The sequence below is a fragment of the Somniosus microcephalus genome, chromosome 4, assembly GCF_052327205.1.
Source record: "Somniosus microcephalus isolate GS21.2 chromosome 4, FLI_Smic_1.0, whole genome shotgun sequence".
NCBI classification, from domain to species: Eukaryota; Metazoa; Chordata; class Chondrichthyes; order Squaliformes; family Somniosidae; genus Somniosus; species Somniosus microcephalus.
In genome coordinates, this window is record NC_140990.1 from 243,304,638 (window position 1) to 243,329,406 (window position 24,769).

Below are 24,769 nucleotides of genomic sequence, written 5' to 3' on the forward strand. Positions count from 1 at the left end.
TCAGGAGAACAGTTTAACAGGTACTTTACTGAACAAGAGGCAGCTTGAAACTGAAACTACAGAAGCCTGCTAGGGCCTTTTATACAGGCCGGTACTGCAGTCTAAGACCAGTTATTCCCTTAAAGGGATGTCATTAACTGCTTTGAATACCAGAAGCTTGAATGCTCGAGGAGAAATGATGAAACTTCCAATACACTTGAGCCAAATTTTAAAAATGTTGAGTGCAAACCCTGCATGATTACTGTTGGAATTTAGGGACTCTCTTGCTACCTTACCACAAAAGTCAACCTCATTAGGCAAGCATAGGTTTCTTATGAACTAAAAATGTAACCCTGTGCAACACGAATCAGACCGAACCCTTGAAGTATGAGGTTGAAATGGCATGGAAATCTTTAGTAAAAGGCTAAAGTTTTCCATAATCTGAAGAGAAACCGGAGGATCACTGCATACAGTATACTCCTGCTCTGTGACAAATACAAAAACTGTGGATCAAATTGATCACGGAACAGAAGAGCAATACAGATTTCGCTAGATTTCAATACTTCACAAGAATGAGTTTCAAAATAATTTTAAAAAGCAAGAGTTCTGTTCAGTACTTCGAACCATACGACTGTGATGAAAATCTTTGTCGTACTGAACTCAGAGCACCCCCTTCAGCTCCCGGCATGTCCTACCAGTTCCCTGCACGTGTAGCAGAACACCAAGGTAGGACAACACTCAATAAGTAGGTAAACAAGTTGTTAATTACATTTCTCCCCGACGGAAGAGCCGCTGCAGTTGCAGCAGTCAACCTGCATACGAGAGAAAAAAACCACCATCTGGCCTGACATGAGGAATCCCTATAAACAGCAGTGAGACATTTTCTTTGAATACCAAAATCCATTCCAGAGAAGCAGATGTGAATTTAGTCAACCCACCCCCATCGACACCAAAAGAAATGTCTCTCAGAAAATCACAAAAGACATTTTAAACTGATTACAATAGTGTCACGCCTATAAGTATCTATAATATATAATTTGGTGCAGAGGTTCCCAATTATACTCGAGATAAAATCCAATTACCTCATTCACTAATTTGGCGGTGGCATAGTGGTTAGCACTGTTGTCTCACAGCGCCAGGGACCCGGGTTCGAATCCGGCCTCGGGTGACTGTCTGTGTGGAGTTTGCACATTCTCCCCGTGTTTGCGTGGGTTTCCTCCGGGTGCTCCAGTTTCCTCCCACAGTCCAAAGATGTGCAGGTTAGGTTGATTGGCTATGATAAATTGACCCTTAGTGTTAGGGGGATTAAATACGTGGGGTTACAGGGATAGGGTGGGATATGTGTCGGTGCAGGCTCGATGGGCCGAAATGGCCTCTATCTGCACGGTGGGGTTTCTGTGATTTCTGTGAATTTAAACAATGTTCAAATGGAAATCAATCCTGGTTTTTACAGTAGGAACATAACTCCTCCTCCTGACGCTGTAGATGTATCTGTTACGCTACTTCACTCTATTACGCTCCCAGTGTCTGTTTTCTAACATTTGTTATTGTTTCCCTGGTGCTACAGCCAATTGTTGCCGTAACTTCAAAACAGCAATTAAGCAAAACAAAAAGTTCACTGGCATTACTGATTGGAGCCTCCTACCATTTATATAGCAATAATACACATCCTTCTACCTCAATAAAGATAGGCATTTTAAAATGTACTGAAGTAACCCAATGCCAACTCATCCTTAACATAGTTTAAAAAGACATTTTTAATTCCACCTATTTTTGTGTTCTTCAGTTTCCTAGTTTCTTATCGTCTTTTCCTTCTGCTCCTCACACACTCTCGCTTCTGTTATTGGTTTTATTTATTCCCCTCCTCCACCCGCTTTTTCTTTCCTACTACCACCATTTTAACAGAGATAGTTACATAACACAAGTCTTGAGCCAGGTTTGCATTTGTTGTGGGGTAGGTGTTGCATATATATTTATTTTGTAAAAACAAATAAGTAAATGAATAAAGTAAAGTTAAGACAATAGCTATTTGGTACATATGACACGTCAACACACTGCAACATGTTTCTGATGTTGCTTCATCCCTCCAAATCCAGCACAAAATAAACTATGCAACAACCTGTACTTGCATTGCTGCTCCCACTAGTCTATCTGACTTGTACTTTGTAAAAGGTAGTATTTTCATTTTAAGAGGCAGTTAAATAAAAAATAAGGCTTTTCTATATATTAGAAACCAATCTTTATTTTCTATATTTGCATCTGTTGTAACTTTGCCGCACAAACGTCACAAATCTGAGTGACCTCTGCTTAACTAGTTCCATACACACAAGTATAGGTCCATGCTCATGCCTTATACCGCAGTACAATCCAATTAAAATTATTTCACGATCCACTTCCAGACTGCAGTCCACTATTTGTTAAGTCCAGATGGGGAAATCTTATATAAAAACAGAAAATGCTGGAAATACTCAGGTCAGGCAGCATCTGTGGAGAGAGAAACACTTACCGTTTCAAGTTGATGACCTTTCATCAGAACTGCCAGTCATTGACCTGAAATGTTAACTGTTTCTCTCTCCACAGGTGGTACCTGATCTACTGAGTATTTCCAGCATTTCCTGTTTTTATATAAGATTTCCAGCATCTGCAGTATTTTGCTTCTGTATTGGGGAAATCTTATGATTGGAAACTGGGTCCAAAAGATACTTCAGAATAAGTACTTAATTATATTTTTTGAAGAAATACTTCAAATAAATAAAAGGGAAACAAAGGTTTTAAATTCCAAGATTAATAATACTGAGCAGCAGTCTGGTACATAGTCTCCACTCTGTCCTGCATCCTCTGTAGTCAGACTCTGTAGTCTTGCTCTCATTATGCACATAATCAGTGTCTCATTTTCTCTCTTATTTATTCACAAAAATGTATAGGCTTGTGTACAATAAACTTCAACCAGATCTAGTCAGTGTACAGAAATGTGCTTGTGGCCTTCATGATTGTTCAAGATCTTCTATTCACCTACTATACACCAGCCTGAATGCACAGATGGAATCCAGTAGCTCCACAGGAGTAGCACATCTTCTGAACCGGTCAATATTCCAAACCTATTGGGAGCAGATCTCGAGGTCAATGCTGAGTAGATGCCACTGGGCCCACCAAAGGGCAGGTTATTGGACCTCTTGGTTGGAGTCAGGCTACTCAATTTTAGTGTTATGGCACCAGGCTGCTTTGTTGTACAGAAGAGCAGATTTGTATGCTCTGGACCATGGCCCAGTTTGATATGTTCATGCCTTCTCTTTAGTTGCAGCAGCAAAGAAGTTGATGGAGGCAGGAATGGTCCCATTCAAAAGGAAAATCCAACTTGAACTTTGTAAGTTCAAGTCTAAGACAAAAAAAGTAGTTCCCTCTCACTAAAAAATCCTAGAATTTGATTTGCGACAATTTATTAACCTGGACAGATGTGTGAGAGAGGTTTGTTTTCATCTGCAGATTAATATCCAATTATGATGAAACGGGCTTATTTCTCAAAATTATAAAAAATGTCAGGTGCACATGTTCAATGGTAGCCAAGGTCTCGAGTCGTCCCTATGTTGAACTGACCTCACATTTTTTCATTTGAAACTAGAAGCATAGAAAAATATTTATCTGTTCTTAAAATTATTTTAATGCTTTACTGGTCCGTATTTTACAATCCCTATGGGTGTGTATGCGCAGTGTACACACCCGTAGGGACCTCGCACGTGCTGGTTTTAGTCATGCGAAGCGCATGTGCTGAAAACCGGCACTTCCGATCGGTCAAGAATCCTCTTGACAATATCGTATGCCTGCCCTGGAGAAGGACCTCTGTGGGTGGAGCGTTCCGTTTTCTGCAGAACCTCTGCCCACTGAAATCCCTTAAAAATCTTACGGCTGGTACAAGCAGGCATAAGACCTGCTTTTACTAGCATGAGTGTTTAAAAAAAGTTTTTTTTTTTTTTTTTTAATTCGCTCATTTATAATTTTTAAATGGTAAGTTTATTTTTAGCCCCATAAAACTGATTTTTTCAAAAAATTTAATTCGTTAAATATATTTAATGTAATTTTAACTAATTTTTAAAATGTGATTTTTGATTTTTTTTTAATGTTTTGATGTGTTTTTGGAGTGACCGCCATTCATACTTTTGACATGTCTAAGCTGTCAAAAGTATGAAGGGAGATTCCCTTCTCCCATTGTTTCCCCATGACCTATGTGATCCCATGGACGCTTGCGAGCCACACCCCCCTGGGATACCTGGGCCCTGCGCATTTCGTAGAGCAGAAGCCCAGGAGCGGAAATGGCCGGACCTCTGGAGCCCTCAGGTAAGGGTGTCGATTTTTTCCAGATCAGAGGCCTCCGATCGGAAAATACAGGCCATTATCTTTAAAACCTTATGCATACTTGCCTATTTTTGTCATGCAAAGACTTTAACAAAAACTGAATTACCCGTGGACATCAGAATAAAGGCTGCCTACAAGTATTTCAAATAGATTGCATTAAGATGCTCATTGACTAGGACTGAGATTGGAATTTAATTGCAGTCAGGATGATGATTTTTCTCTGTACCAGAGAACAGGGCATTATGAATTTAAATAAGTAAAAATTAATGTTCTCATTTTTGTTTGGGGGAAGGGGGAGGAGGGAAAGAAGGGGGACTGAGGGAAGAACAGAGACCATGTCTAATATCTTATAGAAACATAGAAGATAGGAGCAGGAGTAGGCCATTCGGCCCCTTGAGCCTGCTCTGCCATTCAAGAAGATCATGGCTGATCATCCAAATTCAGTACCCTGTTCCTGCCTTCTCTCCATATCCCTTGATCCCTTTAGCCTTAAGAAATATATCCAACTCCTTCTTGAATATATTTAATGAATTGGCCTCTACTGCCTTCTTTGGCAGAGAATTCCACAGGTTCACCACTCTCTGGGTGAAGAAATTCCTCCTCCTCTCTGTCCTATATGGCTTACCCCTTTATCCTTAGACTGTGACCCCTGGTTCTGGACTCCCTGACCATCGGGAACATCCTTCCAGCATCTAGTCTGTCTAGTCCGGTTAGAATTTTATAAGTTTCGATGAGATCCCCTCTCATTCTTCTAAACTCCAGCGAGTACAAGCCCAATCGACCCAATCTCTCCTCACACATAATTCCTGCCATCCCAGGTATCAGCCTGGTGAATCTTCGCTGCACTCCTTCCATGGCAAGTACATCCTTCCTCAGATAAGGCGACCAAAACTGCACACAATACTCAAGATGTGCTCTCACCAAGGCCCTGTACAACTGCAGCAAGACATCCTTGTTCCTGTACTCAAACCCTCTCGCTACGAAGGCCAACATACCATTTGCCTTCTTAACCGCCTGCTGCACCTGCATGCTTACTTTCAGCGACTGGTGCACAAGGACGCCCAGGTCTCGTTGCACTTCCCCCTTCTCCCAATCTATTGCCAGTCAGATAATAATCTGCCTTCCTGTTTTTGACACCAAAGTGGATAACCTCGCATTTATCCATGTTATATTGCATCTGCCATGCTTCTGCCCAATCACCCAACCTGTCCAAATCATACTGGAGCTTCTCGGCATCCTCCTCACAGCACACACGCCCACCCAGCTTTGTGTCATCTGCAAACTTGGAGATATTACATCTAGTTCCCTCGTCTAGATCATTTATATATATTGTGAATAGCTGGGGTCCTAGCACCGATCCCTGCGGTACCCCACTAGTCATTGCCTGCCACTCGGAAAAAGACCCGTTTATTCCAACTCTTTGCTTCCTGTCTGTCAACCAGATCTCTATCCAAGACAGTGCCTTACCCCCAATCCCATGCGCCTTATCTTTACATGCTAATTTCTTATGCGGGGCCTTATCGAAAGCCTTCTGAAAGTCCAAATACACCACATCCACTGGTTCTCCCTCATCTATTCTACCAGTTACATCCTCAAAAAATTCCAGTAGATTAGTCAAGCATGATTTACCTTTTGTAAATCCATGTTGACTTTGTCCGATCCCATCACTGTTTTCCAAGTGCTCTGCTATTACATCTTTTATAATGGACTCCAGCATTTTCCCCACTAATGATGTCAGGCTTACCGGTCTGTAATTCCCCGTTTTCTCTCTACCACCCTTTTTAAATAGTGGGGTTACATTAGCTACCTTCCAATCCAATGGGGACTGTTCCAGAGCCTATAGAATTTTGGAAGATGACCAGCAATGCATCTACTATTTCTAGGGCCACTTCCTCAAGTACCCTAGGATGTAGATTATCATGCCCTGGGGATTTATCAGCCTTCAATCCCTCTAACACCATTTCCCTACAAATACTGATTTCATTCAATTCCTCCCTCTCATTTGACCCTATGTTCCCCAAGATCTCTGGGAGATTATTTGTGTCCTCCTTTGTGAAGACAGAACCAAAGTATGTATTTAATTGATCTGCCATTTCTTTGTTCCCCATTATAAATTCCCCTGATTCTGACTGCAAGGGACCTATGCTTGACTTTACCAATCTTTTTCTCTTCACATATCTATAGAAGCTTTTACAGTCAGTTTTTATGTTCCCTGCAAGCTTACTCTCAATCTATTTTCCCCCTCTTAATTAACCCCTTGGTCCTCCTTTGCTGAATCCTAAACTGCTCCCAATCCTCAGGTTTGCTGCTTTTTCTGGCCAAATTATATGTCCTCTCCTTGGATCTTATACTATCCCTAATTTCCCTCGTTAGCCACGGTTGAGTCACCTTTTTTGTTTTATTTTTATGCCAAACAGGGCTGAACAAATTCTGTAGTTCATCCATGCGATCTTCAAATGTTTGCCATTGCCTATCCACTGTCAACCCTTTAAGTAACGTTCCCCAATCCATCCTAGCCAACCCGTGCCTCATACCATCGTAGTTTCCTTTATTTAAATTCAGGACCCTAGTCTCTGAGACAACTACTTCACTCTCCATTTTAATGAAGAATTCTATCATATGATCGCTCCTCCCCAAGGGGCCTCACACAATAAGATTGCTAATTAATCCTTTTCTCGTTACATAAACCCAGTCTAAGATGGCCTGATCTCCAGTTGGTTCCTCGACATATTGGTCCGGGAAACCATCCCGTGTACACTCTAGGAATTCCTCCTCCACAGTATTGTTACTAATTTTATTAGCCCCATCTATATGCAGATTAAAGTCACCCATGATAACTGCAGTGCCCTTATTGCACGCATCTCTAATTTCCCGTTTAATGCCACCCCCAACCTCAGCATTACTGTTTGGGGGTCTGTGTACGACTCCCAATAACAATAACGTTTTCTTCCCCATGGTATTTATCAGCTCTGCCCATACAGATTCCACATCATCAGAGCTAACATCCTTCCTTACTATTGTGTTAATCTCCTCTTTAACCAGCAATGCTACCCTACCTCCTTTTCCATGGTATGGAGTTAGCAGTCGATGATCGAATTTTAACACTAAATTGTAGCAGGTGTTGCACACGCAAGTGCTTTAAAGAATGCTTTTTCGCCCCATCTCAAAAGAAAAAGCCACACACTGCTATATATTTTGTTAAATTCTATTTGCACATTCTTGTCCCCAAACTGTTAAATCATTCAGCACCTCAAGCCTGCTCCGCCATTCAATAAGACTTACCCACCCGATTCCCATACCCCTTGATTCCCCGAGAGCCCAAAAATCTATCCATCTCAGCCTTGAATATACTCAACGACTGAACATCCACAGCCCTTTGGGGCAGAGAATTCCAAAGATTCACAACCCTGAGTAAAGAAATTTCTCCTCATCTCAGTCTTAAGGCCAACCCCTTATCCTGCGACTACGCCTCCTAGTTCGAGACTCTCAAGCCAGGGGAAACAATTTCTCAGCATCTATCCTGTCAAACCCCCTCAGAATCATGCATGTTTCAATGAGATCACCTCTCATTCTTCTAAACTCCAGAGTATAGGCCCAATTTATTCAATCTCCTCATAGGACAACCCTCTCATCCCAGGACTCAATCTAGTGAACCTTTGTTGGATTGCCTCCAAGGCAAGTATATCCTTTCTTAGATAAGGAGGCCAAAACTGTGCACAGTGCTCCAGGTGTGGTCTCACCAAGGCCCTGTATAATTGTAGCAAGACTTCCTTACTCTTGTACTCCAACCCCCTTGCAAAAAAGGCCAACATGCCATTTGCTGTTTCAGGCTCTGTCTCTTTCCGCAGTTGTAATTTAATTCATAAATAGTAACAAGTTATAATTCAATAGGTAGGGAATGTACAAATCAAAAGCAAACAAAGTGTAGAAATTTACCAATGAGAAACTATTAAGGACTTTTGAAAACAAACCAATCTTGAATGAACAGTCAGGAGGATAAATAAAAGAAATGCAGTGAGCCAAAGCACTCAAAACATTTCTGAAAATTTTGCTGGCCATTCTTTTCAGCTATCTAGTCACATTAAAAACTGTACAATATATAAGTGTAAAATAAATGCAAAGAATACAACATACCCACAAAATTCACCAATTCCAAGTAGAAATGAGTCAGTTTTGTTTTGCCACCTGAAGCTTAACCTCTATCACACCACCCGACCTACTCCCAACTGTCAAAGCAGCCCCGTACTGTGCACCCGAGGAAACATGGCCTCAAGCTCACTAAAATCAAGCCTGTTGTGTGATAGGTCCCACCCTCGCGGTTTCTCTCCACTGCCCTCAGCGTCAGCTTCCTTAGCAGAACAAGACATTGTGGTTACATGCTAGAATACTCCTGTTTACATATTTCTGTTGGGATTACTCTGCTAAAATGGATTCCATTCACTTTTGAAAGTTAAAGTAGCTGCTTGGAAACCATTTATTTGACTTGTAGCGCTGGATGCTATGCTCAATTCGGATAAAGGCTGTCTTTGATTAGGACATTGTGTTTACAATAAATGACAATAGTCAGTCACCAGCAGCTTTCGAGGCAGGGATTTGACTGACTCGGTCAATCTGGCCCCTCTAGTGTGCTATTTAATTGGATTGAGACAGCCATCTATCAATTTGTTAATCTACTACTTTGTCAATTGTGTACAATATGTAAAATCAAAGTTGGCTGCCAAGGGCAATTTTTAAAAGGAAATTACATTTACATATCAATGGAAGTAAAACATTTGTGCTCAGCAGTTCTAGCAGTGACAGATGGATGTTCTGGCAGTGACCAATAAAAGTTTGGATAAACTTTGTAAACATATTTTATGTATTACAAGAGATCGTCATTTCAGGAGTTCTCCAGAAGCGGAGAAAACTGTTTTCTTTAAAAAGTCATTGTAACTACACATATTATAAAATAAAACTTGTGCTGTACAGTAGCTGCCCATGTCTTTATTCCTATAAATCACCTAATTGTGAATAAATTTAATTAGTATTAGCCTGAATCAATTGGGTTTAGTGTTTAATGACAGGAGACAAGGGCCGGAATTTTGTCGGCGCTCAGGGGGCGGGTTTGGAGGCGGAACATCTGGCAAAATCGCAAAGATTGACAGCGGATTGGAAACCCACCGTCAACCCACCTCCAATTAATCTTCCCAAGTGTCAGGTCCCCGATTTGTGCATGGACACAACACCTAGCGGCGGGAAGAGAATTATAGCCACTTAACAGGTTGTTAACAGGCAGTTAAGAGGCATTTTGCAATTTTGACAGTTATACTGCGGGCTTCCCGACGTCAGGCCACCACGCCAAGTAAGTGTGGCATGCTGTGGGTCTATTTTAATGTTTCTGCATTGATGACAGCTGCAGAAGTGGTGTGAAGGATCCAATGGTGCACTGGTGAGTTTCAAAGGTAAGATAATGTTGGGAAAATCATTTTTAATGCATTTAGACTTGTGTACGTAATAAGTTTTGAATTGTGTGTGCAGTCCCACCTCATTGGGAGAATCTCTCTCACCAGTGACAGATCACTTCTGTAACCTCACCTGCAGCTGCCATCTGTTCTAGCCTAACGAGGGAGTCACTGGAGAATCTGGGTGCAAGAGCTCACCTTTGTACAGTGATTGTCGGTACTTGCAGCACTTCAATGCTGTCAAACACCGAGAAATCAGCTGTCAAAAAAATGTGCATGGCTACTTTAAGAAAACCGGCAGGTGACGTATCATCAACTGACGTCATCTGATATTGGCTTCCTCTTAATTGGTGGGCTTAACAAGGCCAATTGACGCAAAATCACGTTTGTGCATCTGATGTCATTGGGGGCAGGACTGGAACCTGGAAGGCAACTGTCCCACGCCCAAGCCGCCTCGAACCAAAAAATCGAGTCCGTAGTGTTTGATGACTGGAATCCTTCCTTAAGTTTCACTATCCAGTATCATTGTTAAATAGGGAATTGTTAGGCCCAGACTACATTAACTCAGTGCAGCAGAGTAAGGGATGCAAATTTCAGATTGCAAGGGACAAAGTTTATTTACAGAATCTATCAGGCAGTTTGCACAAAAAAATCCACAAAGTATTTTGAACCCTAATAATCACATTATTAAACCAAAGCAATACCAGAGGTTGAATAAAAGAGTAAAGCTGAAAATCACAAAAATTTTTATCTTAACTTCCCATTAGCAAACAGGAAATAGCAAGGCAGTGTATACTTTGAATAAACGAACTCTGCATAAAATTATGATTTCCAACACTTAAGACATCATCAACTACCAATGCTGCATTAGCAATTTGGGAAAAAGCATATTCACACTTTTTAATCTGACATACAAAATGTTCTGATCTCTACTGATACTAAGGAAATCACTTGACTTTTATGGAAGAAACCCAAATTTTTTTTTTATCCATTCAGAATATTGTCAGCAATGAAGTTAGTATGTTTGCTAATTTGTAAAGCTAATAAGCTGGTCTTGTGTCCTTGCTTAAGATAAGGCAGGACATACAGATTCTCAAAGCATGATGTAAGCACCTCCTGGCCAGAGCAGGTATTGAGGGACCAGGAGAGGTCTTCTCATTATACAAAGGCCACTCATTATACAAACTTGGGGTGGATGTGTACATACACAAAAAGGGAATATTTTTGACCGTCCAGGTCATTAGATACACTATATGGAATGAAAGCAAACTATTCCATTTTAGGAAGGTGAGCAGTGGGAAAAGCGGAGACTGTCTGACTCCCCTTAAATTGCTCTATTCTGGAACACAATTTACAAATGTAAGGGGACAAAAAAGACTTCTTAGAATTAAAAGTTAGAAGAAACTATAACTTCTTAGATTGAAAATGAGTGGAAACTAGAAGGCTGATACGTTTGTCTCCTATCCATGCTTAGGAGTGTAGGACTTAGACAAAACAGGAACTGTAAAGCTAATAAGCTGGCCTTATGTCCTTGCTTAAGATAAGGCAGGACATACAGATTCTCAAAGCATGATGTAAGCACCTCCTGGCCAGAGCAGGAACAGATAATTCTGTAGACCAATCAATGATTGTAGAAGGGGGGGGGGGTGCACGCCTCAAGTTAGGGTATAATTGCTGTACGTATTTGATACTCAGTGGAAGAATCCTTTCTCTGGGATGAGACTGAGATTTTCCCCCTGCAAATGCTTGAATAAAGATCATGAAACTTATCCAAGGTGTCTGTCTGGTGAATTTGTGGTTGCTATAGGGCAAGTGTCGACCCCTTATCTCAGGAGGTCCGCTTGAGAGGAGGGAAGACTTCTCTTTTACCCCAACACAAATATCCAAACAATTTTGCCAGAAGCAGTGTGATGATTTATAAAACTGCACAGTATTTACACTGAAATTTTAGCTTGCATGACCGAGTTATTCCTAGTTTACAACATTATCTGTCAGTTTTTTTTAAACATTGCAAAAGTTATGAAAAATTGAACATACCTTGGTAATGTAGAATTTTTTCAGTCCATCCAAAAATGAAGTAAAAATGGAGGCCACTTGTGGTTTCAGTGCATGTCCTATTTTGAAAAAGCATAATTAAAAAAAAAAGTTAGCTTCTTTGGAAATACAGCATTTCTTTGAATTTTAAAAAATAAACCAATCTACATAGGCTAATGATTTGTCCAATGTATTCAGTGTTGATAATAGATTTTGACAATCACACCTAGTCATTATTACATTGAGGGTATTTAAATGATCACAAGATGCAAGAGTAGAACACAAGAATGCTCAAAACAGCGTCATAAAAGCAAATGTTACAAACTTTCAAGGAAGCAAAGAAAATGAATAATTGGATAAAGTTCCACTCTCCCAATTCACATTATTTGGTTTGGACATTAGTCATTACTGGTCTCCAAGTTCTCCTTACAATAACGCATCACACTATAGCCAGTATTAACCATATTCTGGCAATGCCCAGAGCATGCAAATATAACAATGTTTAAAAGGATAATTATACATGGGCACAAAAGGTACCTTAAAGTTAATACATTCTCATTATCCAACTAGTTACTACAGTACAGGAGAGCTTTTTTAAAAAATAAAACAGCATACATGTTTGTTAACAGGGCCATGTCAAATATTTATGTTTTGAATATATTGCTACACCAATATTGAAAGGGTTAATCTAATATTCAGAGCTGGTCTCAGTTTACCTCAACGTTAAACACATTACAGTGCTGAAGTTAGACAATTATTAGGGAAACTGAGTCCTAGCTCATTTGGATTAAATTTTCAGCCAACAGATGTGTCAGCTATCCAAGTAACAAAACAAAGATCATTCTATTGGTTTTGTTATTTTATTGCAGTCAAGTTATTTGGACCTCTTCTGCAGAAGAGGCCCAAACATTCTAATGAAATATACTTTTCAGAAGATTTAAATGCTTTGGTCTGGAGTTTCTGCCCGATTGCGCTGTTTTTTTTCGGTGCGATTCCCCCGATATCGGCATAATCAGCACAAAAGATCGCAGGACTTTAAGCACAAAGAAGTAGGATCCACCCACAAAACTGGCCACGTCCCCAGGGTAAATTAATCACCATTGGGTGTTTCCACTAATTGCACTTGTTTGCAGGCCTTCGAGGAGGCTCCAAAAATTAAGCTGCAACTTTTGGGCGCAAGGTATGTCTTGATTTTTTTTTAATTTAAAAGAGGAACTTACTACTGTACCCCAATCTAACTAAAAAAAAAAAAATATACCAAACTATTTTAAAGTAATTTTCAGTCATTTAAAAATCAGGTTATTCTCAAGTGGTGGATTGACCCATTTCAGCTGTATTAGTCAAACTTTACCAAGTTACCATTCAAATATATCAATTTTTTTTTAAGCAATTTTTTTTTAAATTACATTTTAAAATGTTGCCCGATTGCACTGGTTCATGGCAGATTTTGCACTGATATGCAAATGAGTTTGAGCAGAAACTCAGAGAGGAACACTTCTCAATTCTGGCGCAATTTGCGCCACAATCACGGATTGCGCCCAAAGCGGAAACTCCACCCCTTTAAATCTGTTATACTAATTAGTACAGCATCATCTCTAGAGAAAGGTTAGTGGGTTCACCCAGTCATTAAAAACCTGGGTGTGCAAATTGCAGATTCTGACAATCCCCTTTAGTCACTTAAAGGCACAACCTGAATAAAAACACACTGGAAACAGGCAAACTTGCAGTTCATTAGTTTAGTGGACATTTCCATCCTAAATATACAATACCATCCATTAGTGGAATAAAGTTTTCATCCTTTGCATTTTAAACATTGAGATGGTATGCAGTATTACTATTCTGTAGAGACAGAACATTTAGCCACAACACATTTCCCACTGATGTACAGTTGAACTAAACTGGTCGTAAACTATCATTTTCACTTTAAGCTAAATTCTATACTGTTCATGGCAGTTTGTAGATATTAAGCATTAATGTATACTGCAAATTGGCAAGAGTTATATAATTAGTGAATGCAATTTTAAATAAGCAGCATTTAGAATGTGAGCTACAACTTGGCTTGCTCTTTAATGGTGAACCCCCAAGATAATTTATTTCTTCTGTTCAGCTCCATGATAAGCAAACACAAAAATATCAAATCTTGAAAGCTATTCAAAGTAATGAGGTCTCTTAGGAACTGCAGAATTTTCAAGCCCAGTTACATCAATTCTTTCTAATATTCAGTAAAAAATGCCTCATTAAAAGCGATGTGCTGTTTTGTAAAAACTACAACGCAAGATAGTCCAAAGTCTCCATTGTTACATTTATACAGACAATAGTAACAAAATACTAATTATCTTGTAATAATATTGATTGTTCAATATCACATACTGAAGGTGAAACAATATAGTGGAGTACTGATATTGTGGTGCACTGACTCAGTAACTGATGCACATTATTTGATAACTCTAATGAATGGCTTGATTTGTTCACTTATGAAGATTTGCCATTTCATATCCCACCTGCAAAGACTTAACTCAAGACACAGAAAGCTATTCACAGTTAGCAGCAGGCTGTTTACAATCCCTCAAATATTTTGAAGTTTTGTGGTAACTCTCCAGGAGTAGCATTACTAGTAATTGGAGAATGTAGTGCACAAGGTTACAGCGTCTAATGGATAAAGTAGGCATGGATTGTCTGATGGTCTTTTCTCTCTTCCTTTATGCATGTTTGTAACATTTTACAAACTTTCATATACAAGTTTTATTATTTTGTAATGAAAAGAAATTGTTCAAACTTTGCAGAGATCAGTTATATATAGTGCTTTAGAATAGTGTACTGATCAAGCCATAAATCTACATACCATACAGAATCCTTTAAACTACAAATATTTTTGACCAGTTTGACAAATGACCAGCACTTTGACATATTTAATAATCCTGAATTTCTGGGCAATTCCGGAGACTATTCAACATTTAAATACAGTGAAACCTGTCTATAACCAGTGTTTGATCTGACTTCAGGTAGTCTCAAAGTGGATTCAAATACTTCAAATAAGTTAACAGCACAAAGTTGGGATCGTCATTAAGAACATAAGAAATAGGAGCAGGAGTAGGCCAATCGGCCCCTCGAGCCTGCTCCGCCATTCAATAAGATCATGGCTGATCTGATCCTAACCGTCAATCCACTATCACAGAACCATCTCCTGAATCTAACAGAATTAGACACACGAAATAGGAGCAGGATCAGGCTACACGGCCCCTGGGCCCGCTCCGCTACCCACAGGGCCATGACCGATCCGAACCTAGACTCATGTCCAAATTCCTGACCGCTCCCCGTAACCTTTAATTCCCTTTACTTCTAGGAAACTGTCTATTTCTGTTTTAAATTTATGTAATGATGTAGCTTCTACAGCTTTTTGGGGCAGCATATTCCATGGACCTACCACCCTCTGAGTGAAGTAGTTCCTCCTCATCTCAGTTTTGAAAGAGCAGCCCCTTATTCTAAGACTATGCCCCCTAGTTCTAGTTTCACCCATCATCGGGAACATCTTCCCCGCATCCACCCGATCCAACCCCTTCACAATCTTATATGTTTCAATAAGATCGCCTCTCATTAACCACTCGAGAATCCTCAAGAGGTTTAAGTGGAGTAATATCTACCATTCAAGGAAGTTATTTGTTGCAAGTTAATGTTTTAGATTGGCCTTAAGTCCAGAGATGAGAGCAAAAGCGAATTTTTTTTAATAAGTATTAAAAACCCCTAGCAAGATCTCTGAAGACAGGCTTTTGTCCTTTTCCTTCCGATGTAATTAATTGGATATTCAGTCACAATTTTAGCCCATGGCTGCAATGAAAAGGAGAAAAAAAAATAAAGACCCCTGATAATCATCTACTTGGATTGCGCTGTTTGACATAATCACTAACTTGGGTCTATGCTTGATACTGTATCAATGTCAATTCATGTAGTACTGGATTATTGATTTATTGCATCCTTACCACTTATAGGTCATAAATAAACTAAAATATAAACTTAGAATTTAATATGTATTCTATTTTTAATAAAAAATCTCTTCCAAGAATTAACATTTGCTTACCAAACTGGAACTGTGTATTGTCCATTAGACGGATTGATGCAGGAGCACATCTCTGCAGGGTTAAAACATAAAATAAATTCTAACTGATATCAAAAACAAAATAAACTAGAAAGCAATTTTGAGGGGGAGGGAACTCTTAGTTTTACTCCTGCCAAATTAGCAACATTTCAATTTTTGTTACAATCGTTCATCATCATTGGACTTCGTATCACACCAGTTCCTAAAAACACAACAAACTTCTCCTCGAACAGAATGTAACCAAAATGCATACCTGAAACAAAAACAGAAATGCTGGAAATGCACAGTATGTCAATCAGTACCTGTGAAAAGACAAGTTATGACCTGAAATTACATAATCAATCTTTTCTCTTTACAGATGTTAACTGACCTATGCAGTTCCAACATTCTCTGTTTATATGCCAACTCACAATTTGATTTATTTGTGAAGAACTTCTTAAAAGCCTTCCATCCTACCTGGCATCCAGCTTGGTAAGATACGGGCAGCAGAGTTTTAGATGAGCTGAAGTTTATGGAGGGTGGAGAATGGGAGGCTGGGTAGGAGAACCGAGTCATAACGGCACAGGAGGCGGCCATTTGGCCCATCGAGTTCATGCCGACTCTGTAGAGCAATCCAGTCAGTCCCATTCCCCCGCTCTATCCCCGTAGCCCTGCAAGTTTATTTCCCTCAAGTGCCTATCCAGTCTCCCTTTGAAAACAATGAGTGTTTCTGCTTCCACCACTTCCAGAGTAGTCAAGTCTAGAGGTGACAAAAGGCATAGATCAAGGTTTCAGCAGCAAATGGGTTAGGCAGGAGCAAGGCTCTGGGTGCTAAGACCACATGTTGACCGCACCATCCATTTGTCCAGCTCAGTGAGATTGCCCTCACTTGATTCCACTCTTACCTATCCAGCCGCAGCAACTACAGGAATGGCTTCTCTTCCTGCCAGTTATCTCCAGAGTGCCCCAAGGAGCCACCTCCTCTCCCTTATCTACATGCTGCCTTTGCCGACATCATCTGCAGACATAAGCTCAGCTTTCACATGTACGCTGATGACACACAGCTCACTACCTTTGTGTAGTCAAACTGCTTGTCCAATACTTAGTTGTGGATTAATCACAATTTTCTCCAGTTAAATAATTGGAAGACTGAAGCCATTCCCCACGGCTCCTGCCACAAACTCTGTCGCCTGTATCCTATCCCACACCAGGTCCCACTCACCTAAAACTCCTGTCCTTGCTGACCCACATTTCCCCTACACCTCCAATTTAAAATAGTCATCTTCATCTTCAAATCTCTTCATGGATTCACTCCACCTTATGTCTAACCTCCTAACGCCTTACAACCCCCCAAAATTCTCCATCCCTTGGATTCTGGCCTTTTAAGTCAACTGAAAATTTCAAAACAGAGATTGAAAGATTTTTGTTAGGTAAGGGTATGAAGGGATATGGAACCAAGGCAGGTAAATGGAGTCAAGATACATCAGCCATGATCTAACTGAATGGCAGAACAGGCTCAAAGTGCAGAATGGCCTACTCCTATTCCTATGTTCTATAAAAATGCCATGGACTTTTTTTGTTAAAGGGACTATATAAAGGCAAGTTAAGCAAAAGGATGCAACACAAGGTTCCCTTGTTAACCTTGGTATGATAAGGAATGTGTGACAATGTCGTAATAAATATTTTCACAGGCATAGCAAAAATGGAAATATGATGATACATGATTAACATTGTAAGTATTGCACAAAGAAATAAAATAGTTGTAGGAAGAGAATTTATTGGTGACCACAGGGCCATCTTAAGTCAGGTTTAAGCGACACCTCCATTTGGGAATTTGAATGTAGCTGGTTCACAGCGCAGGATTCTCAAGGGAGACTATCTTCAGCACATCATGATGTGGAGATGCCGGAGTTGGACTGGGGTGGACAAATGTAAGAAGTCACACAACACCAGGTTATAGTCCAACAGCTTTATTTGAAATCACAAGCTTTCGGAGTGCTGCTCCTTCGTCAGGAAAGCTTGTGATTTCAAATAAAGCTGTTGGACTATAACCTGGTGTTGTGTGACTTCTTAAATTCAGCACAACAGTTACAATTTTATACAAGACCACAGACAAATAATGACAAGTGGTCACATAGTACAGTTAGAATCATTAAGAATGGATTGTCCACATGGTCCCTGTGTATGTGTTAAATTACTGAAGAAGAATTTCTGCTTACGGTTTTTCCACAGTATTGCTGTCATTTGAATGTTTTTACATACCATCATTTCTGATCCCTCAAACAAACTACAAAATCTTCTCTATAGATAGAGCATCAATTCTGAACAGAAAATGCTGGAAATACTCAGGTCAGGCAGCATCTGTGGAGTGAGAAACAGAGTTAATGTTTCAGGTCGATGACCCTTCGTCAGAACTGGTCATCGACCCGAAACTTTAACTCTGTTTCTCACTCCACAGATGCTGCCTGACCTGCTGAGTATTTCCAGCATTTTCTGTTTTTATTTCAGATTTCCAGCATCCGCAGTATTTTGCTTTTGTCCGAGTACCAATTGTTCTGTACTGAGTACAAACACAACCTTTTTGACAGAGGGAATGTTCAGGTGTTTTATGCGCAAGAATGAAGAGATTACAATTACCTGTCGTGCTACCTCTCGTAAACAGGCCACACCATGTTCAAAATTGGGAAACACAATAGAGCCATATTTCTGATATTCAGGCAAAGGCCTGATCTTTATTGTGACCTCCGTAACTACACCAAGTGTTCCTGAAATGAGAGAAAAGAATATGAAAAAAAGGGAAAATACAATGTTTTTTTTTAGCAGTTAGAGAACCCTTACAGCATCGTGTACCAACAGTTAGTTCCAAACTAAATGAGCTGTTCCTATAATATCCATTCTGGTCTAAGTCATGCAGTATATATAAAGTTTATCTATATACAGTACATTAACTGACTTCCTCGGACTACTTGAACATTAGGTCTATTAAGATAGTTATACATTACAATCATTTTAAAATTCAGTATAACTGAATAAAATTAAGAGAGCTGGTCAAAATTGCCTGCATTCAAGTCTGCATATCCAAACTAGTCATTTGGGTCGCTGCACAAATAACTTCCTAGTAAGCAATTTACCTTCAATAGTGTTAGAACTTGCAAACTACGGAGCAACACAAGTTCAAGAATGTTGCCTTGTGCTGCGAAAAGGCATGCAAGAACTCCAAATGGCAAACTATAGTTTCAAAAAGGGAAAAAATAAACATCTTGGTTTATAAAAAAAAACCAAAGTAACAGTGAACAGAATAAACTTGATAGCATTACTTTATTGTTTCCCTATGGTAAGCTTCCAAGCTTAGTTATGCTACTAGGGCAGGTGCCAAGCAGAGGAGAGACCAGGTGTTTTCCCCACAGGGCCATCACCCTGGGCGTTCTTGCCCACATCCAATTAGACCTGGGGAAAAGTGAGATTGGTAGAGGCTTGCCAGGATTCCACCCAACTTTGTTGCCTCAGAGGGGTGCACAATTAGTTCAGGAGATGCAAGTGGACATTTGCAAGATGGCACTGCAGGCCACGTGCATTTTCAAAACCAAAACAGTCAATGATTTTGAAAGAGATCAACACCTTTTAAAATGCATTATATTTAGAGTATACCGTTAGTCAGTCAGTCTCTCTCATGTGAACAATTCAAAACAAACCATTTTCTTCATGCATTAGAAGAAACCTGATGGGGTGGGTAGAACATAAATTTAGCAAATTTGCTACTGGAATAAATGTTTTTCATGCCGTTACTGTCATGTTACACTCAGTGCTCACGTAACTCTTAGGCTGTGTCTTAAATAAATCATTTCCATTCCCGAAAGAGAGTATATTTTGAGAAAGTGTTCGGAAATAAACCTGCAGCATTAGGCTCACATTAAATAAAGAATTCTGTTATCTTAAAATCTAACCCACGTTGTCATTTATAGTTAAGCATGCAAATGAAGAAAAAAACTCTTGAAATGGTTAGCAGCATTACAGGTAAAACCATGCTACAATTATCCACAAATGCCAAATGTTTAACATTTGTAACGACAGTGTATAACTACATGGCATTTATACCTAAAATCATGTACAGGAAAAGAGAAGTCATTTAAGAGAACATTTTTGTTGGAAATCCTCCTTTATGGTTCGGGGTGGTTTGGTCTTTTTTCTACAGGAAATACTTGGACACAAGCAGCTTGCAATATGGATTCTGAGCAAAAGTTACCAAAAAGGCATTAGCTTTTTGGATTAGCTCCATAATGAATGGTGGATAGGCAAACAAAAGGCATTTGATGTGGCTAGACTGACCACAGCCTCTGTGAACAGCATACCGATACAGCTGCTCAACCACAATTCCTGCTGATGCTGCCTTGCACAGACACCAGTGGCCAATGGCACAATGCAGACAATAGGGTAGGAGTCCCGCCGGTCTCCCACAGTAACTCTATCTACCCTTTACAAGGCAAGTTACAGCCAGGGATGGGGGCCTCCATAACCTTGGAGTTCTTGCTCCTCACGCTTGAAAGAAAATCAGGGTAGTAGTGATGCCCAATATGTCGAGTAAGCGGGGACATACTGGCCTCCCCAAGTGTGGATGCAGGCCCCACTAGCCAGGTCCAGACCAAGCAAGCAGCTTCTGCATTATTTAAAAACAATTAGATTAACCCCCATGCTCAAGGAGGGCCAATAGGAGCATTAGCAGGGTCAAGCCCAGGCCTGGGCAAACCGCACCCCCTCAGACAGGTGAATAGGCAATTTTCCATGTGCATGGGATGGGCAGGTGTCACAGATACACCCACAGTGGCTCTTGCACCAGCCTGCCCCATACTCATGGAGGTGCCCTCTCGTGGACCCTGCAAATTCTGGCAGACAATGTCGAATGTGATCCTGGTGTAGCTGCCAGGATTGAAACCAGAGGGCTCTCTTGCTTTTTTTCATTACAGGACTTAGCTCTTCGTCACATGGTAGTAACAAAATTGTTTTATATTTTATATGCATAATTGTGTTCGTAAAACTGACTAAATTATCATGGTGCAGAATCCCTTCGGAGATGATGTACAATGCGGTTTAAAGAACAGAGTTATTAAAAGTGAAATGTTGAAAAATTAAGGTCTGACAAAACCTCTCCTCAGCAAGTTAAAAATGCTAAAAAGACATTTGTCATGATGTCTAGCAACTTTTTTAAAACCTGTGTGACAAGTTGTTTGCCCCCAACACCAATCTCTCCCCCCTCTATGCAAAGACATGCCTTTCTGAGGTATATTTCAACAAGTGCTGGGCACCTTCCTGTACTTCTCTCAATTGACTATTAGACTTGAACCACAACAATTTTCAGATATTCAGTGGTGGACCGACATAGCCAAGCCAGTTTCTGTCTTCACCCAATGTTCACTCACGTGCTTTGAGAATGAGTTACTGGTGCGAGATCAGGAGCAGGAATCCGAGATGAATTTCCCCTGCTTAACCTAGGGTTGCTGCAACCAAATGTGGTGATCTTGTTACCGTGCCAATTCAACACAAACTTTGGCCAAAATTTAGTATTTTATCAATATGGGATACAAACCTGTAACTCCCACACATTAGGGAATTTCCCTCTTCAGAGCCTACAATAAGACCTTAAAAGTCTAACAATTCCTGAAGTTATTGTGGTCTACCCTACTCTCACTTGCTGAGATATTAAACTTGATATATATTTATATATATTAATTGGCTTGAATTTTTCGTAGTTTGAATCAAGTGAACAAATTTTAATGGATGAGCAGTTTACTTATTGATCTTCACCTTCAAGGTTATTTGCTGGTTTATAGAAAATATATAAAGTATCTCTTGCAAGAAGCACTGAGGGTAGCAAGGGCACAGAATTTACTCTGGGTGGGCGACTTCAGTGTCAGTCACCAAGAGTGGCTCGGTAGCACCACTGCTAACCACGCTGGCCTAATCCTAAAGTACACAGCTGCCAGGCTGGGCCTGCGGTAGATGGTGAAAACTCCAAACACGAGGGAAAAACATACTTGATCTCGTCCTCACCAATCTAGCTGTCGCAGATGCATCTGTCCATGACAGTATTGGTAGGAATGACCACTGCACACTCCTTGTGGAGACGAAGTCCCATCTTCGCACTGAGGACACCCTCCATTGTGTTGTGTGGCACTACGACTGTGCTAAATGGGATAGATTCAGAACAGATCTAGCAGCTCAAAACTGGGTGTCCATGAGGCGCTCTGGGCCATCAGCAGAATTCTATTTCATCACAATCTGTAACCTCATGGTCCGGCATATCCCTCACTCCACCATTATCAAGCCAGGGGACCAATCCTGGTTCAATGAAGAGTGTAGAAGAGCATGTCAGGAGCAGCACCAGGCGTACCTAAAAAAGAGGTGCCAACCTGGTGAAGCTACAAGTCTACACACATGCTAAACAGCAGAAGCAGCATGCTATAGGCAGAGCTAAGCGATCCCACAACCAACAGACCAGATCAAAGCACTGCAGTCCTGCCACATCCAGTCATGAATGGTGGTTGACAATTCAACAAGTAAAAGGAGGAGGAGGAGGCTCCATGAACATCCCCATTCTCAATGCTGGCGAAGCCCAGCACGAGTGCAAAAGACAAGGCAGAAGCGTTCGCAATCGTCTTTAGCCAAAAGTGCCTACGGAGGTCCCCACCACCACAGAAGCCAATTTGATTTGCTCCATGTGTTAAAGAAACAGCTGACTCACTGGATAGAGCAAAGGCTATAGGTTCCCACAACATCCCAGCTGTAGTGCAAAAGACTTGCGCTCCAGAACTAGCTGCGCCTCTAGCCAAGCTGTTCCAGTACAGCTACAACACTGGCATCTGTCCGACAAAGTGGAAAATTGCCCAGGTATGTCCTGTCCACAAAAAGCAGGACAAATCTAATCAGGCCAATTACCGCCCGATCAGTCTACTCTCAATCATCAGCAAAGTGATGGAAGGTGTCATTAACAGTGCTATGAAGCGGCACTTACTCACCAATGCGCAGTTTGGGTTCTGCCAGGACCACTTGGCTCCAGACCTCATTACAGCCTTGGTCCAAACATGGGCAAAAGAGCAGAATTCTAGAGGTGATTGAATATATTCAAGGCTGAGATAGACAGATTTTTGAGCAACAGGGGAGTCAAGGGTTATGGGGAACGGGCAGGAAAGTGGATTTGAGGCCAAAATCAGATCAGCCATGATCTCATTAAATGGCGGATCAGGCTCGAGGGTCCAAAAGGCCTGCTCCTATTTCTTATGTTATGAGGGGAGAGTGACCGCCCTTGACATCAAGGCAGCACTTGACTGAGTGTGGCATCAAGGAGCCCTAGTAAAATTGAAGTCAATGGGAATCAAGGGGGAAAACTCTCCACTGGCTGGAGTCATACCTAGCACAAAGGAAGATGGTTGCGGTTGTTGGAGGCCAATCATCTCCGCCCCAGGATATCGCCGCAGGAGTTCCTCAGGGCAGTGTCCTAGGCCCAGCAATCTTCAGCTGCTTCATCAATGATCTTCCCTCCATGATAAGGTCAGAAGTGGAGATGTTCACTGATGATTGCACAGTGTTCAGTTCCATTCGCAACTCCTCAGATAATGAAGCAGTCCATGCCCGCATGCAGCAATACCTGGACAACATTCTGGCTTGGGCTGATAACTGGCAAGTAACATTCGTGCCACACAAATGCCAGGCAATGACCATCTCAAACAAGAGAGAGTCCAGCCACCTCCCCTTGACATTACCATCGCCGAATCCCTCACCATCAACATCCTGGGGGTCATCATTGACCAGAAACTTAACTGGAGCGGCTACATAAATACTGTGGCTACAAGAGCAGGTCAGAGGCTGGGTATTCTACTGACTTCCCAAAGCCTTTCCACCATCTACAAGGCACAAGTAAGGAGTGTGATGGAATACTCTCCACTTGCTTGGATCAGCACAGCTCCAACAACTCAGGAAGCTCAACACCATCCAAAACAAAGCAGCTTGATTGGCACGCCATCCACCACCTTAAACATTCACTCCCTCCACCACTGGTGCACCGTGGCTACAGTGTGTACCATCTACAAGATGCACTGCAGCAACTTGAAGGCTTCTTTGACAGCCCCTCCCAAACCCACGACCTCTACTACCTAGAAGTCAAGGGCAGCAGGCACATGGGAACACTATCACCTGCAAGTTCCCTCCAAATCACACACCATCCTGACTTGGAAATATATTCCTTTGTCATCACTGGGTCAAAATCCTGGAACTCCCTTCCTAACAGCACTGTGGGAGTACCTTCGCCACACGGACTGCAGCGGTTCAAGGCGGTGGCTCACCACCACCTTCTGAAGGGCAATTAGGGATGGGCAATAAATGCTGGCCTTGCCACCGATGCCCACATCCCATGAATGAATAAAAAAAATGCATAAATAGTACTTAGATTACTGAATGGGGTCCCACTAGAGGGGCATGAATAGATGATTTGAAATATTCAATGTGCACTTCTAAACTGCAACACATAGCAGTCCTTGTGTAAGAACTATGCCAATTAAATGAAAAAGATCAGTTATCAAGCTAAGCAGTATGGAATGTTAAATGATGTACTGTTTGCAGTACTGTTTGCAGTACTGTAAGTCTTGTGCTATTGACAATATTGATGCAGATAAAGTGATGGGAATTTAGTTTGGGACCAAAATTTTGAAATACAACCAATTCAGAAGATTAAGCTTTCAAAGATTTAAACCTAGTTTATTTTTTTTTGTTACTTGCAAGTAAACTAATGGGATTACATAATTTGAAAATGCAAAGCATACACAATTAAAATGCTACACTGTTAAAAATGTATGAAGTAGTGTTCGATTTTACTGCATCGGAAGATGTATACAAGCAACTACAG

General features: G+C 40.9%; 1 protein-coding gene across 2 annotated transcripts in view; it reads right to left on the reverse strand.

Annotated features, from left to right (window-relative positions):
* agps (alkylglycerone phosphate synthase) overlaps positions 1-24,769 on the reverse strand; it is a 179,479-nt gene that overhangs the window by 38,523 nt on the left and 116,187 nt on the right. For both annotated transcript variants that reach the window (XM_085986091.1, XM_085986090.1), the window contains 3 exons: positions 18,514-18,641; positions 15,880-15,931; positions 11,808-11,884 (listed from right to left, as the gene is read on the reverse strand). In XM_085986091.1, coding sequence (XP_085842217.1) covers positions 11,808-11,884; positions 15,880-15,931; positions 18,514-18,641 — 257 coding nt within the window. The remainder of the gene's footprint in view (positions 1-11,807; positions 11,885-15,879; positions 15,932-18,513; positions 18,642-24,769) is intronic.